General features: G+C 36.6%; 1 protein-coding gene across 2 annotated transcripts in view; it reads left to right on the top strand.

The window, feature by feature from the left end:
* The window catches only part of LOC121421272 (serine/threonine-protein kinase tricornered-like), a 42,603-nt gene that overhangs the window by 23,745 nt on the left and 4,571 nt on the right, over nt 1-14,287 (top strand). For both annotated transcript variants that reach the window (XM_041615934.1, XM_041615935.1), the window contains 6 exons: nt 7,612-7,657; nt 8,225-8,431; nt 10,344-10,467; nt 11,561-11,715; nt 12,621-12,723; nt 13,780-13,850. In XM_041615934.1, the coding sequence (XP_041471868.1) occupies nt 7,612-7,657; nt 8,225-8,431; nt 10,344-10,467; nt 11,561-11,715; nt 12,621-12,723; nt 13,780-13,850 (706 nt within the window). The remainder of the gene's footprint in view (nt 1-7,611; nt 7,658-8,224; nt 8,432-10,343; nt 10,468-11,560; nt 11,716-12,620; nt 12,724-13,779; nt 13,851-14,287) is intronic.

Raw genomic sequence — 14,287 nt, 5'->3', positions numbered from 1 at the left:
AATGCTTCCACGAACGACTGGTATTTCACAGTTTGTCAAGTACATTGTGCAACTTGCTAAGATATGCATTCAAAGTAGGAATGCAACAAATACCTTCATTAAGTGTTCATTGGTGTGCTATTCTAGTCACCTGGTCTATTCAATTTCTTCATCCTGCTATGTAAGGCAAGCTTACGTAATATCTTGCTTTGAAGTCTGCCTTTCATAGTGAAAGAAATGAAAGGTCATTTGACCAAAATTGCCCATGAAGTAACTACGAACTGGTCTATTGTATTCATGTCTAAATTTTGTTATGACACTACTATGAATTTGTCACATTACAATGTACTTTAATGTCATACTACAATTATGTTTATGTATTGTAAATTTATTTTGAATTTTATACAATAAATGCAGAAACTCCTGCAAAAAAAATGAAATCACTGGAAATTACGCAGAAGCTGGCATTTGAACCTACGCATTGGCGGCGGAAGCAGGGGGGATGGGGAGTCCTGCCCCCCCTAAATTTGAGGTGGGGAGATGGACCCCCCCTCTAAAATTTTGGTTGGTTTACCTTTTTTTTGCTTGTCCAATTTTTTACCTGTGTCTATCCCAAAATTTCAGGTGGACCCCCCTAAATTGTTGGGCTTCTTCTGCCGATGAGACAACAGCTCTCTCAGCAGTCACCCCCAAATAGCCCATCCCCAAGTAAAAACCAACGAAAGTTGGGTGACTGAGACGGTAGATTATAAATCCGAAGATTTGCAACAGACGAACTATCGGAAATATGTTGTTGTCCACAGTCAAGAGATTCAGATGCTGTCCCGGTCCACCAACTTTCGACAAAAGCCTCTCAGGTCTTCATTGCGATTTCCAAAGGAATTGGTGCGTTTTTAGAATGTTTCCCCGTAGAAGATGCGAGGAGTCTGGAATAGCTCATGAGGGCAGGTGCATATTTTTAGGAGGCTAATGAAATCATATTCTAAAATGAGAGATGTCCTCACATGAACCTGAAGGTATCAACATCAGACCATTGCCCCAGGGAAATCTAACAGACAGATGAGAAAATTGGATGTGATTTATGCATCTTCACTTCAAATGATGTATCACCCTCATTTAGACCACAGAGACTCATCGTATACAGCTGTTTTCAAAATATAAATTTGCATGAATATGACAATTCCTTTTAGTTTTTGTGTTACATGTACATAAACCACAACATGAAAGATGCAGCAATCATTTTTTGACAGCCTGATATTTGAAGGTACATGGTGGTCGGTAGACCTCAAATGATTTTTTTTTCTTGGAGTCAGAGGGGGGGGGGTGTCTTCTTTGGAAGAAAAGTAGCCTTGATGAACCCTTTCGCATTGGTCTTGCCCAACATAAAAAAAATAAGAGGTATGTATAAAGATCATGTGCGGTAGTCCTGCGATTCGAGGTCACTCGACCATCACATTTTTACCTTTTCAGTTGGGCAAGACCAATTTTATTTATAAGTACCATCATAGCAAAAATGGGGATTAACGAAAAAAAGGGTTTGAAATAGTCACTTGAAAATATCTCATTCCAACAAGAGTACATTAAGATTAATCAGTTGGACATCCAAGACTACGGTATGTAAAATAGTGATCTACATGTATAATTGACAAATAAAGCCTAGATACTGTCCTGGGCGCCGTAACACAAAGATCAGCAATCAATGGCTATTAAAATGAATTGACCAATCAGTATCAATGTTACATGTGTATTTGGTTTAAAATACTGACCAGGGACCAATCAGTGCGCTTCTTTCATATTTGCAATCCATCGCAAACCTTTGTGTTACGGAGCCCTGGAGTACTTATGGGGTTTTAGGGGTGGGGCTGTTGTTAGATTGTCCTCTGAGATTTGCATCTTGTGAACTTTAAAATGTCAAGCATGTCTCTTTCTCTCCGGAGTCACATTTATATTTCAAGGGGTGGGACACAAGGTTTGAAAGATGTAGTGGTGGTGGATCGTGGGGGAGAGTTATGATTGATGATTGAAGAAGAAGGACAGAATGGCTTGTATTCTGATAACAGGTTTAATAAGTTGTAGTTGAAGTATGGATAGCCAATTGTTACATAAATCACTTACAGTAGAGATATCGTAATTCAGCTCATTTGGCTATCAAATCATTCATAATTGTCTAGGAAGTATAAATAGATGATTGTCTTCACCATCGATGAATCAGTAAAGAGGACATTAAACATAAGAAACATGCAACTTAATAAAATTTTTGATACTTTTGGCTTCCCATACTTAAACTACAACTTTAAAACTGAGTTTTAGGTTTAGGCAGGGCTCCACACTAAACCTTTTTTCTTTACCTATTCACGTTGGACCAGTAGGAATCCAGTTTTTCCTTTATTTACTGGTCCCACAAAATAAAGAAAAACCAGGCCTGGAAAAATATAAAAGACTTGAGTTTATTTTACACACAACATAATTCATAAGAGCGATGATTTCTCACTTTTGGAGAGCCATTTAGGCCGTGTTTATGCTTCCACTTTTCAGGCCAGAATCAGCGTTTCCAAACGTGATTAGTCCAAAACACGGTTGCATCCATGCTTACTTTCATTTAAAAGCTGTTTCAAAACGCCGATCGTAAACTCATAAAAAGGTGCGTTTGAAAACGTTGTTTGACCAGAATCAGGCTTTCTGGGGAAGTATAAACAGAACCACGATCGTAAACGTGTTTAAATGACGTCATTTGGTACATGCTTCCGGTGAGATGAAAATCCGCGGGCAAATACAGTCGTACTGCCTCATGTTATCTCCACGTAATAACAACAATCGGAAAAAAAAATTTCAAAAAGAGGTGCGCTCAAATTGACCTCGCTTTACGATGCGAAGCCAGCTGGTGATCATGATTTGCTTTGAAAAGTTAAGCATAAACAGCACTCCCAGAACCACGTTTACGATCTGCGTTTTGAATCGACGTTTGAAATCGCTGATTCTGTCCTTATAGATGACAGAGCCATACAAAAGAGGAGAAAATTTCAGTTGCATCAGTTTGATATATTTCTTACTGGTCATGTTTGACCACTAAATTTAGCTATTCTGAAAAGTTACTGGCCCGACAGCAATTTTTACTGGTCTGGGACCGTCGAACCTGTCCCAGTGTCATGCGCTGGTTTAGAGGGCTGGGATGAGAAAAGAAGTGGAGGGAGGGGGGCATCTTGGATACTGTTGCCACATTCTGCCAATTCTGAATCTTTTATTTCCTCTTTCTCTCTCTCTTCTTCATCTTCTTCTTGAGCCCCTTCATTCTCACCTGATAATAGTTATATTTTATCTGATGTATACAAATATAAATGTGCATAGCATTTGAACACTAATTGGTTCAAATGCTATGCACGTGTATATTCGTATGTATACATCATAATTCTCTGTTCATTTTCCATGCTATGTTATGTACATGTATGTTCAATGCCATGTAAAAATGCAAATTTCCATTTATTTATTTATTTATTTGGACAATAAATTCTACATTAGCTTATGAACCTTATGTGTATGGGTGTTAGTGTCTGTCTCTCTTTTCTGTCATTTTTTCCCCCGTCTGTGTATTTCCCCCTCTCTGTCTCTCTTTGCTCATTTTGGGATGAATCTGCTCAAATTGCTCATAGTAATAAATACTTAGTTACAGGAACTTCCTTTAATTCAAGGAAACCAAAACCCAAGAAGAGAAGCAACCTTATTGGAAAGAGTAAAATGAGAGGAACAATTCAAAGCAAGTTTCATCAAAATCGGTTATGAAATAAGCAAGTTATGGACGATTAAAAAAAGTCTGATTGTGCTTACTATGTGGATCCTCAAATTGGCAAACGTGCTTCAAAATGGCTGATTTTGTGGACAACTCTCCATTTGTTTTGTACACATATGTTCAGATTTCCCCCTTTATTTGACATATTTCACTTTATCTCCTCCTGACCTTGACATATGTAATGTGAATTATATTTTCCCATGACATATGTTGTGCTCAGAAGGAGGCAAGATGGAATTTGAAAGATGAGGAAAATCTGAAAATTTGTATACAAAACAAATGGAGAGTTGTCCACAAAATCAGCCATTTTAAGCACATTTGCCAATTTGAGGATGCCCATACAAAGTAAAACAAGAGTTTTCAAACTCCCATAACAGGCATAACTTGCTTATTTCATAACCGATTTTGATGAATTAAAAAAAAAAATAGTTCCTCTCATTTTACTCTTTCCAAGATTATTTCTCTTCTTGGGTTTTGGTTTCCTTTAATACTTTCGCTATACTTGTATACCCCTCTCTCTCTCTCTCTCTCTCTCTCTCTCTCTCTCTCTCTTCCATTTTCGTTCACCCTCCATTAGTGGTCAGTAGATGGGTTTCTAAAGGCCCTACCTTTCTGACATTTACTCTGCCCACTTCATCCAACCCAGGGGTCACGATCGGGGCCCTGCAACACAAAGGCTTCTGCTGGCTTGCAACCATGAAAACACATTCTGATTGGTTCCAGGTTAATGTTTTGAATGAAATGCACATGCTACAGTGGTTCTGATTGGTCAATGACCATTCAATGATTGTTTGCTAACCTCTTGTGTAACAGGGTCTTGGTTATCCTACTCAAGATTGCATATACATGAAAACACCATTCTGATTGGTTCCAGGTTAAAGAGAAATTCTAGTAGTTGCAGTAAACACTGATTTCATGAGAAAGTCTGTAAAACAAGGCTTAATTGTCAGTATATCATCGAGGATCTAGATCAGGTACAGTTACATTAACTGAACTTTGTGAAATCTTGAAATCTACGCTGAAAAATGTTCACACCGAAGATCCCTATCACAGATAGGCGCACGTGGGACAATGTATAATGATTGCTTAGAGCGTCGGCCCGACGCCCTACCCGAATCCTGTGCTTATTTGCTGATTTCTCAGCAATTACACAATTTCTTCCAGAATCCTTTGGCACATGCGTTTTATTTATACAAACAGACACTTTGGTGGTCATTTCATTGGATTCTGTACGAACTCATTTTGATATCATTACCAAAACTAGAATTTACCTTAAATGTTTTTAATGAAATGCACATGCAACAGTGATTCTGATTGGTCAATGACCATTCAGTGATTGTTTGCAAACCTCTCAGGGTCTTGGTTATCCTACTCAAGATTACCCTTTGCTCATGTATGTACGCAGAGTGATGTACGGCAATCAAAACTGTTTTCAACTGGCTATTGAAAACAATTTGGAAATTTGGGTAAGGGGTGGGGGGGGTAGTAATTTTTCTGAACTGCTTATTGTGCATAGAGGAAAATGTAATGGGGGGGGGGGGTAGATTTGGTTCTGATAGAGTTTGCTTTTAAAGATAAATGAAAGTAGTTGCAGTAAACACTGATTTCACAAGAAAGTGTGAAACCAAGCTTAAATGTCACTATATCATCGAGGATCTAGATCTGGTACAGTTACATAAACTGAACTTTGTGAAATCTTGAAATCTATGCTGAAAAATATTCACACATTTCTATCACCAACACAGATAAGCTCACGTGGGACAGTGTGTTATTATTGCTTTGAATGTTGGGCCGACGCTTGACCCGAATCCCATGCTTATTTGCTATTTTCTCAGCAATTGCACAATTTCTTCCAGAATCCTTTGGCACATATTTTTATTTATACAAACAGACACTTTGGAAAAATTTTGAAATCTTTACCACAACTGGAATGTCTCTTTAAAGCTGCCTGTCAACTGGGATTCTGTAGGACACATATGTAACCTACAAGTAGTTTTTATATTATGATCTTTGTAGGTTTGCATGGAGGAGTTTATAACGCGGAGAAGTTTCACGATTCACTATGTGTAATGTGAAGAAGGGTTGGAAATTAAGGCAGAAAAATTGAAATGGAAAGACGAGATAGAATGAAAAGAGGAAATTAGAGGTATTTTTTTCTTGAAAGTGAGTGAAGTCCTGAAAAGGACTGTAAACCAGATGAGATTAGCTGAATATGGCTTGAGTAGCGATGGTTTGAGTAGTAGCAGGATGAAGTGAAGAGAGGTTACTAGTTTGTACATATGTATAGAAAATGGTCCTTTTAGTTCCTTGGAGTGAGACTAAGTGTGGCTATCCAATGAGAATTACTGTTGACATCTATCAATTTTCTCTCGGGATATCTGGTATAACCCAAAGGTGTAATACTGTCTCTATTCATAATGTCAAGTGGACATGAACATTTATAAAATCATCAAGGAATCATTGATGTGTGTGTCCTGGGGAGCATGTGAAGGGTCTTTTCAGTGATTTTTGACTGACGAATTTGCGGACCAGCTCTGCCCTTATGCCAACTTCACATTTCATTAAAAAACCATGATCAATTTAACTCATAATATGCTAGAATTAGGGTGTGTTTATGCTTCCATTGCGAGGACAGAATCAGCGATTTCAAACGTCGATTCAAAACGCCGATCGTAAACGTGGTTCTGGGAGTGCTGTTTATGCTTAACTTTTCAGAGCAAATCATGATCTCCAGCTGGCTTCGCATCGTAAAGCGAGGTCAAATTGGGCGCGCCTTTTTTCGAAAGTTTTGTTTTCCCATTGTTATTACGTAGAGATAACATGGAGCAATACGACTGTATTTGCCCGCGGATTTTCATCTCACCGGAAGCAGGTACCAAAGACGTCATTTAAACACGTTTATGATCGCGGTTGTGTTTATGCTTCCCCAGAAAGCCTGATTCTGGTCAAACGACGTTTACAAACACACCTTTTTGTGAGTTTACGATCGGCCTTTTGGAACAGTGTTTACATGAAAGTAAGCATGGACGCAACCGTGTTTTGCACTAATCACGTTTGGAAACGCTGATTCTTGCCTGGAAAATGGAAGCATAAACACAGCCTTACATGTACAGGGTCCCCATCACTGCAGCAACTATTTTGTACCTTGATGATTAATTGGGACTTGAAAAGAGTCTAGGGTCCCGTAACACAAAGGATAGCAATCAATCTTAAGGCCTGGTCACACCGCCCGAGCGTTGTTGGAGCGGTCGTGTAGCGGTAGGAAGACAGGGTCAAATTTCGCTCACAAAATTGTGGAAAAAAATCGAAAACAAAATAAAAACATTCGAAATCGAAAATGGTGAATGGTAGTGAGCGGTGATGATTTTTTTCTCTCTACTCCACGACCGCTCCAACAACGCTCGGGCGGTGTGACCAGGCCTTTACATTTGATTTTAATTGTAGTCAATGCAATCAATCGTAAATAAAATGTTCTACAATGATTGCTAATCTTTGTGCTATGAGACCTAGCACAATTCAGGGAATAATTTTGTTTTTTTTTTCATAAGAGAAAAGCTTTCAACTTAAGTAATGTACAATCCTACAAGTACGTAAAAATATGCTATACAAATGATTTTATGCATAGCAGTCTTTCAAAAATGTGGAGCATAATGCGATGCGATACCAGGAAAATTATTCCCTACAATGTCTTTTTCCCATTGAACAAGCTACTTGAGCTCACAGTCTCATCATGCCCCGGCAAAATTCTAGCCACTTTTCAGGGTGATTGACAGATCAAAGATTTGTGCCAGCAAACAAGGTAAATTATCCTATCATTTCCTTTTATTGGTTTTTTATTCTCTTTACAGACAAAAGAAGTTAGAAGAGGCAATATCAGGGCTGCCTGAAGAAGATGTAAGTTGAGAAATTATTTTGTGTTAACGTTTTTTTTTTGTATTACAATTTAGCTTGACTTTTGATTCAAATGAGAGTAAGAAATAGTTAAATTTCATTTTACAAACATGTTGTATACATGTACATGTATGTGATACTGAATCATAGTTAGATACCCCATGTTGATCTAGTAACAAATTCTTTCTTTCTTAAAGTATTCCACCAGACATCCAGTTCACATTACTTACAAATTGTTAAGTTGGGAAAATTTCAGAAATACTTCATGAAGTCAGAAAAATAAAGATAACTTGTTTGTGAAATTAATCTCAGTTTTCATAAAACTAAACTACCCTTTCTTTCTGGACAATTCCTTACAGATATGAATGATTTGACTATCAAATGAGGTGATTAATTGTAATGTTTAATACAGGTTTGTAAACTTTGTATCACAATTTGACTATCCATAGTTACATTGTATACCACAATTCCGGACCAGAGTTTAGATTAAATTAGATTTTAGAATACATGTCTTATATATATTTTAGGAAATACCATATTCTTTCATTTTGTTGTATCTTCTTATTACAGAAAAGGGAGAAAAGAACACAACATGCTCAGAAAGAAACAGAATTCCTCAGATTAAAGAGGTCACGGTTAGGCTGTGAGGACTTTGAATCGTTAAAGGTCATAGGTCGCGGGGCCTTCGGTGAAGTGAGGCTAGTCCAAAAGAAAGACACCGGTCACATCTACGCCATGAAGATATTAAGAAAGTGTGATATGCATGAGAAAGAACAGGTCAGTTACCAGTCTGCAGTGTACTTTTTTAAAAATAGTAATATGGAGTGGTGTCACATGATTGGCAGGAATATGTCATGTGACCAGTCATTTATTTATTGTAGTGCATTCGCTAATGACTGGTACTTATAATAATAATATAATATAGGGTATTTAAATTGCGCACATAGGTGCTCAAGGCGCTCCTATATTACCCGGCTAAGCTAGGCGTTCATAGCGCACACCACTTTTTAAGGAATTACCCATTTACCTCACCTGGTTTATAACTAGTTCTATCAACCAGTCATGGTTTGAAGATGAGGATGGTATATCAATTAACCCATTGCCTACTAGAACCTGGTGATCCCTGTACCAAACCTATGGGAATTACAAACAACTAAAGCCTGTGTATAGCTTTGGTAAAGGGTCAATAATGTGATTGATAATCGAATATCATCTAATATGACAGTCATACTGAAGTGTAGAGACCGTTAGATATTTTTCCAACTGCACTTCTCTGAGAAAATTTCAAATATTCAAATCTTGGATATATAGCGCCCTCTCTCGGCGGTGCTTGTTCTAAATTAAAAAATGGGCATTCAAGCACTTATCTTATAAATTTAGTGATTAGATATCCAAAAGTTACAGACAAAGAACATCTCTTGAAAGTTTCATCCCATTCCATGATTTGGAATAGGATTTAATTGAAAGACAAAAACACACAGATATTTTAATTTGATCGGGTGACCCGATCAAGTTAAATTTCCATGTAAAATCGCAAAATTTATCCTGTAAAACACATTTTCATTTCATATCCTCCACATCATAACTGTTATAGGGCATATCCATTCATATTAGCTAGCAATGAATTGGAATAGTGATAGGTGCATTTTGGTGGATTTACCAAAACTATACACAAGCTTTAAGTAGTCAATAGATTAACAAAGCATACAAGTATAATTATTAGAATAATCACCTACCATTGTTAATTTGATACAATCCAATGCCCCCAGCTTTACCTAGGGCATGTTAAAACTGTTCCAAAGGACCATGTAATGAGTACATCTTTACCTCATCTTTATTATGTAGTTTGGTAATTGAAACAGGAAACCAGGTGGGTGTTTCATAAAGCTGTTCGTAAGTTAAGAGCGACTTTAAGAACGACTGGTGAACCTTTCTTACGCATGTAACCATCACCAATGAATATACCATTTACCACAATTAAGGATCATCAGTCGTTCTTAAAGTCGCTCTTACGGACAGCTTTATGAAATGGCCCCCGGGTTAATTTGAATAAGTTTGAGGAGCAATTCATTGAATGTATATGTTAGTTGTGTAATTAAAACAAGAGACCAAGGTTAGTTTTAGGAGCAACTCATTAATTAAAGAGAAATGCCAGTAGTTGCAGTAAACACTGATTTCATAAGAAAGTCTGTAAAACCAGGCTTAATTGTCTGAATATCATGGAGGATCTAGATCTGGTACAGTTACATAAACTGAACTTTGTGAAATCTTGAAATCTACGCTGAAAAATGTTCAGACTGAAGATCACCAACACAGATAGGCACATGTGGGACAGTGTATTATTATTGCTGGAACAAAGACCCCACGGACGTGACCGAATCCGCGCTTATTTTGCTTATTTCTCGGCAATTACACAATTTCTTCCAGAATCCTTTGGCACATATTTTTTGTTCATACAAGCAGACACTTAGGTGGTCATTATATTAGATTCTGTAAAAAGTCATTTTGAGATCGTTACCAAAACTGGAATTTATCTTTAAATCTAAACACTTAATCAGCTTGTCATGCGATGCAAATTCCTTCAGAAGACTTTGTCTTGTCCGTTTTGAAGGCTATTTTAAGATAAAAAGATTATTAGTTATTGCATTATTCTTGAATATTTGAATTATTTTATTCCAACCCTGCACAGGTTGCCCATGTACGAGCGGAGCGTGATATACTTGTAGAAGCCGATAATCCTTGGGTTGTCAAGATGTATTATTCCTTCCAAGATCCATACAACTTATACCTCATAATGGAGTTTCTTCCAGGGGGTGAGTATATAAAGGCCCATATTCTGAAATCGGGTTTAACTTAATCCCTTATTAAACTGAGGGGGGGAGGGTCAATTTTAACCCCCCCCCCCTCGCCGCTGTGCAAATTTTTTTTATCGTGCCGCTCAATGACTTACCTTAAAGTCTTGCGCATCTTTTGAGACCAAATTTGCAACACCAGTGTATGAGGTTCCGAATGAGCACAAAATTGCTCAAAAACATGATTATGTGTACAAAGTCAATGCAAATTGTGTTTTTTAACTAAAAATCATAAATGTGTGATTATTTTTACATTTGTTTGTTTAGATGGATTTATTTTGTGTTATAATCGCAAGGGATCCTGACAAATCTCATCGAAAAAAACAATAAAAAACAAAAGTTTGAAAAAACATAGAAATACATATGAATTCAAAAAACAATAACCGGTGTGTTGGCTCAGTTGGTAGAGAGTCTGTCTCACAACCGGGAGGTCGGGGGTTCAAACCCCGGCCGCGTCAGACCAGAAGACATTAAAAGATAGGAGTTGCTGCTACCCCGCTTGGCGTTCAACGATTAAAGAGATAGAGCTTCATCGATCTGGAGCTGCACAACTGCTGGCGGGCCCACGATCAATTGGGCAAAGCAAATTTTGGGGAGTATTTTATTTCATGTCTATTTCGAACAATAAAATATGGATTTTCATAAGATACATAAGAAATTAATTATTTTTGAGCAATTTTTTGTAGATTTTTGTTACAAATGTAAAAATCTATATGTTCCCCAAAAACTAGCATTCCACTAGCTTTAATACTAGCTTTATAAATTGTGTTAAATGCAAAAACATACACGAAAAAAATTAGGGCAAATTTCATGATATTTCATACGCTTTGCATAATTAATTAATGAAAAAATATAAGCAATTAATTTTTTGAAAATTTACTATGCAGTCTTGTAGTTTACATCCGGCCAAATTGACCCAAATTTTCAGAGAAGGAATCAAACTCTCTAATTCAGTTGTAAAAGCTGTAATATAAAACAGAAACACTCTCAACCTTCAAAAATGAACAGCTTATATCTCACATTCCCTTTCATCTCATCTTCTATTTTTTTTCAGGCGATATGATGACGTTACTCATGAAGCGAGAGACGTTGTCGGAGGAAGTCACTTTATTCTACATAGCTGAAACAATAATGGCAATCAACTCTATTCATAAACTCAATTTCATTCACAGAGATATCAAGCCAGATAATCTTCTATTAGATGCAAGGGTAAGTAAAACCGGTGTGTTGGCTCAGTTGGTAGAGCGTCCGTCTCACAACCGGGAGGTCGGGGGTTCAAACCCCGGCCCCGTCAGACCAAAAAGACGTTGAAAGATGGGAGTTGCTGCTACCCTGTTTCGCGTTCAACGATTAAAGGGAAAGAGCCTCGTCGATCTGGCGCTGCACAGTGGCCGCCGGGCCCACGATCAATTGGGCAAAGCAAATTTTCTGAGTATTTCATTTCATGTCTATTTCGAACAATAAAATATGGATTTTTTTGGGGGGGGAAGTATGATAAGAAAGGTTATTTGTTACATATCATATGGAGCAATGCAAGAAATGTTCAATCCCAAATTAACTGTAGGTTGCGACATCAAGCATAAGTAATTGGATTGAAAGCAAATTTGTAGTTGATATATGTTCATTAGAATAATAAGTATTAATTGTACTTAAATCATGCTTTTGATAAAGATTTCCCAGTTGTCTCCATTAATATAAACACGAATTATCAAAAAAAATGTATGTTTATGTGTATAACATAAGAACTGAATCAAGGAAAAGTGATGCAAAAAGAAAAATAGGGAAATCTAGAACAATTACTACTAACTGAATAAGGACAGGATTGCGTTTTCAGGAGAGATCTGAAGGAGAGGTGGACGGGTAGATATGTAACGTATGATTATTCCAGATACATGTAGTGGCAGCACTGATTGCGAAAGCATGTTGATTATAATGATTAAAAGCACAAATGGAATACGAGAATGAGAAAAAGTTTTGAAGAAGATCTTAGTTTTCGGGATATTGGAGCTTGAATACATGTGATGGGCTAAAATCTTTGATTTGTTTTGTAGATTATTATTATGCATCCATGTTCACTTTTGTAATTTCTCGACTCTTTTGTTTTGCATCTTCAGGGGCACATAAAACTCTCAGATTTTGGTCTATGTACTGGTCTCAAGAAGTCACACAGAACTGAATTCTATAGAGATTTATCACAAGCAAGACCCAGTGACTTTTGTAAGTATCCCTATTCTATGAGCTGCTGTTTTCCTGTTGTTTATTCACACAGGCCTGTACTCTGCAGTCAGGTTTAATTTAAAGGGGAAGTTCACCCTGAAGAAAACTTTGTTGTAAAAATAGCAGAAAAAATAGTAAAAAATATTGGTGAAGGTTTGAGGAAAATCTGTTAAAGAGTAAGAAAGTTATTAGAGTTAAAAGTTTTGGATTTGTGACGTCATAGACGAGCAGCTGCCCCATGTGTTCTGTAACATAAAAGGCATGAATTTCAAATTTTGCTTGGTTCCTGATGACTTAATTTTGTTTTCTATTCATTATCGGGTGTGAAATGATTTGTCTATTGATATACAAAAGGTACAGTGAAAACCATTTTCAATTTTCTGAGAAAATGACATTTCATTGATTTTTTACCATTCGCTATGTAGGAATGCTGCTCGCATATGAAGTCACAAATCAAATAATTGAAATTCTAATAACTTTTTAATTATTTGATGAATTTTTCTCAAACATTCGACAATATTTTTTATTATTTTTTCTGCTATTTTTACAATAAACTTTCTGTCAGGGTGAACCTCCCCTTTAAACTCTGGTCTAAAGTTGTGGTATAACTTTTGATAGCCAATGGTGACAGGTATCTCTAACCGTTTAAGTTAAATTTGTTAGTTCATTTGACACTCATATCATTCATAATTGACTTGAAATGATAACTGAAATAATTCTATTCATCAACAGGGTTCGTGGAAAGGGGGGGGGGGCTGATTAATAATACTTGAGGAAGGAATCAAGTTAAGATAAGAAACTGTTGGCTTCCCAGTTAGACCATGACTGAAGTTACACCGGAATTTAGAATAAGGGCTGCAGTCTACGATATATTTTCTTTTAATTCAAGCTCAATTGGCCTTGTACTGTATTTGAATAATGAAAATAAAACTTAAATTGAGAAATCAGAATCGATGAAACAACAATGTTCTCTATTCCGGAACTTTTATAGGATGAAGTGCAATAGACCACTCAGATATGTGTATTTACAATATATTTTGTTTTGTTTGTATTTAGCTGCTAGTTCCTGTAAACCTATGGATTCCAAGAGGCTAGCAGAGAGCTGGAAGAGAAACAGGAGAGCTTTGGTAAGATATCTTTAAAGGACAAGTCCACCCCAACAAAAAGTTGATTTGAATAAAAAGAGAAAAATCAGACAAGCATAACACTGAAAATTTCATCAAAATCGGATGTAAAATAAGAAAGTGATGACATTTTAAAGTTTTGCTTAATTTCACAAAACAGTTATATGCCTAACCTGGTCAGTATGCAAATGAGGAGTGTGATGACGTCACCCACTCACTATTTCTTTTGTATTTTATTATATAAAATAGGGAATATCCTATTTTTCTCCTCATTGTCAAGTGAAACAACAATTAATTCCTCCCTGAACATGTGGAATAAGCATTGTTTAATACTATATGATTCAGTCAATTTGGTCCTTATTGTCAAATCTATAAAAAATGAAAAATTGTATAATTAAAACAATAAAAAACAAAAGAAATAGTGAGTGAGGGACATCATC

This window comes from Lytechinus variegatus, chromosome 9 (genome assembly GCF_018143015.1).
Source record: "Lytechinus variegatus isolate NC3 chromosome 9, Lvar_3.0, whole genome shotgun sequence".
Taxonomy (NCBI): Eukaryota; Metazoa; Echinodermata; class Echinoidea; order Temnopleuroida; family Toxopneustidae; genus Lytechinus; species Lytechinus variegatus.
Note: the sequence above shows the minus strand (reverse complement) of the source record. Positions and strands in the feature narration are given on the sequence as shown.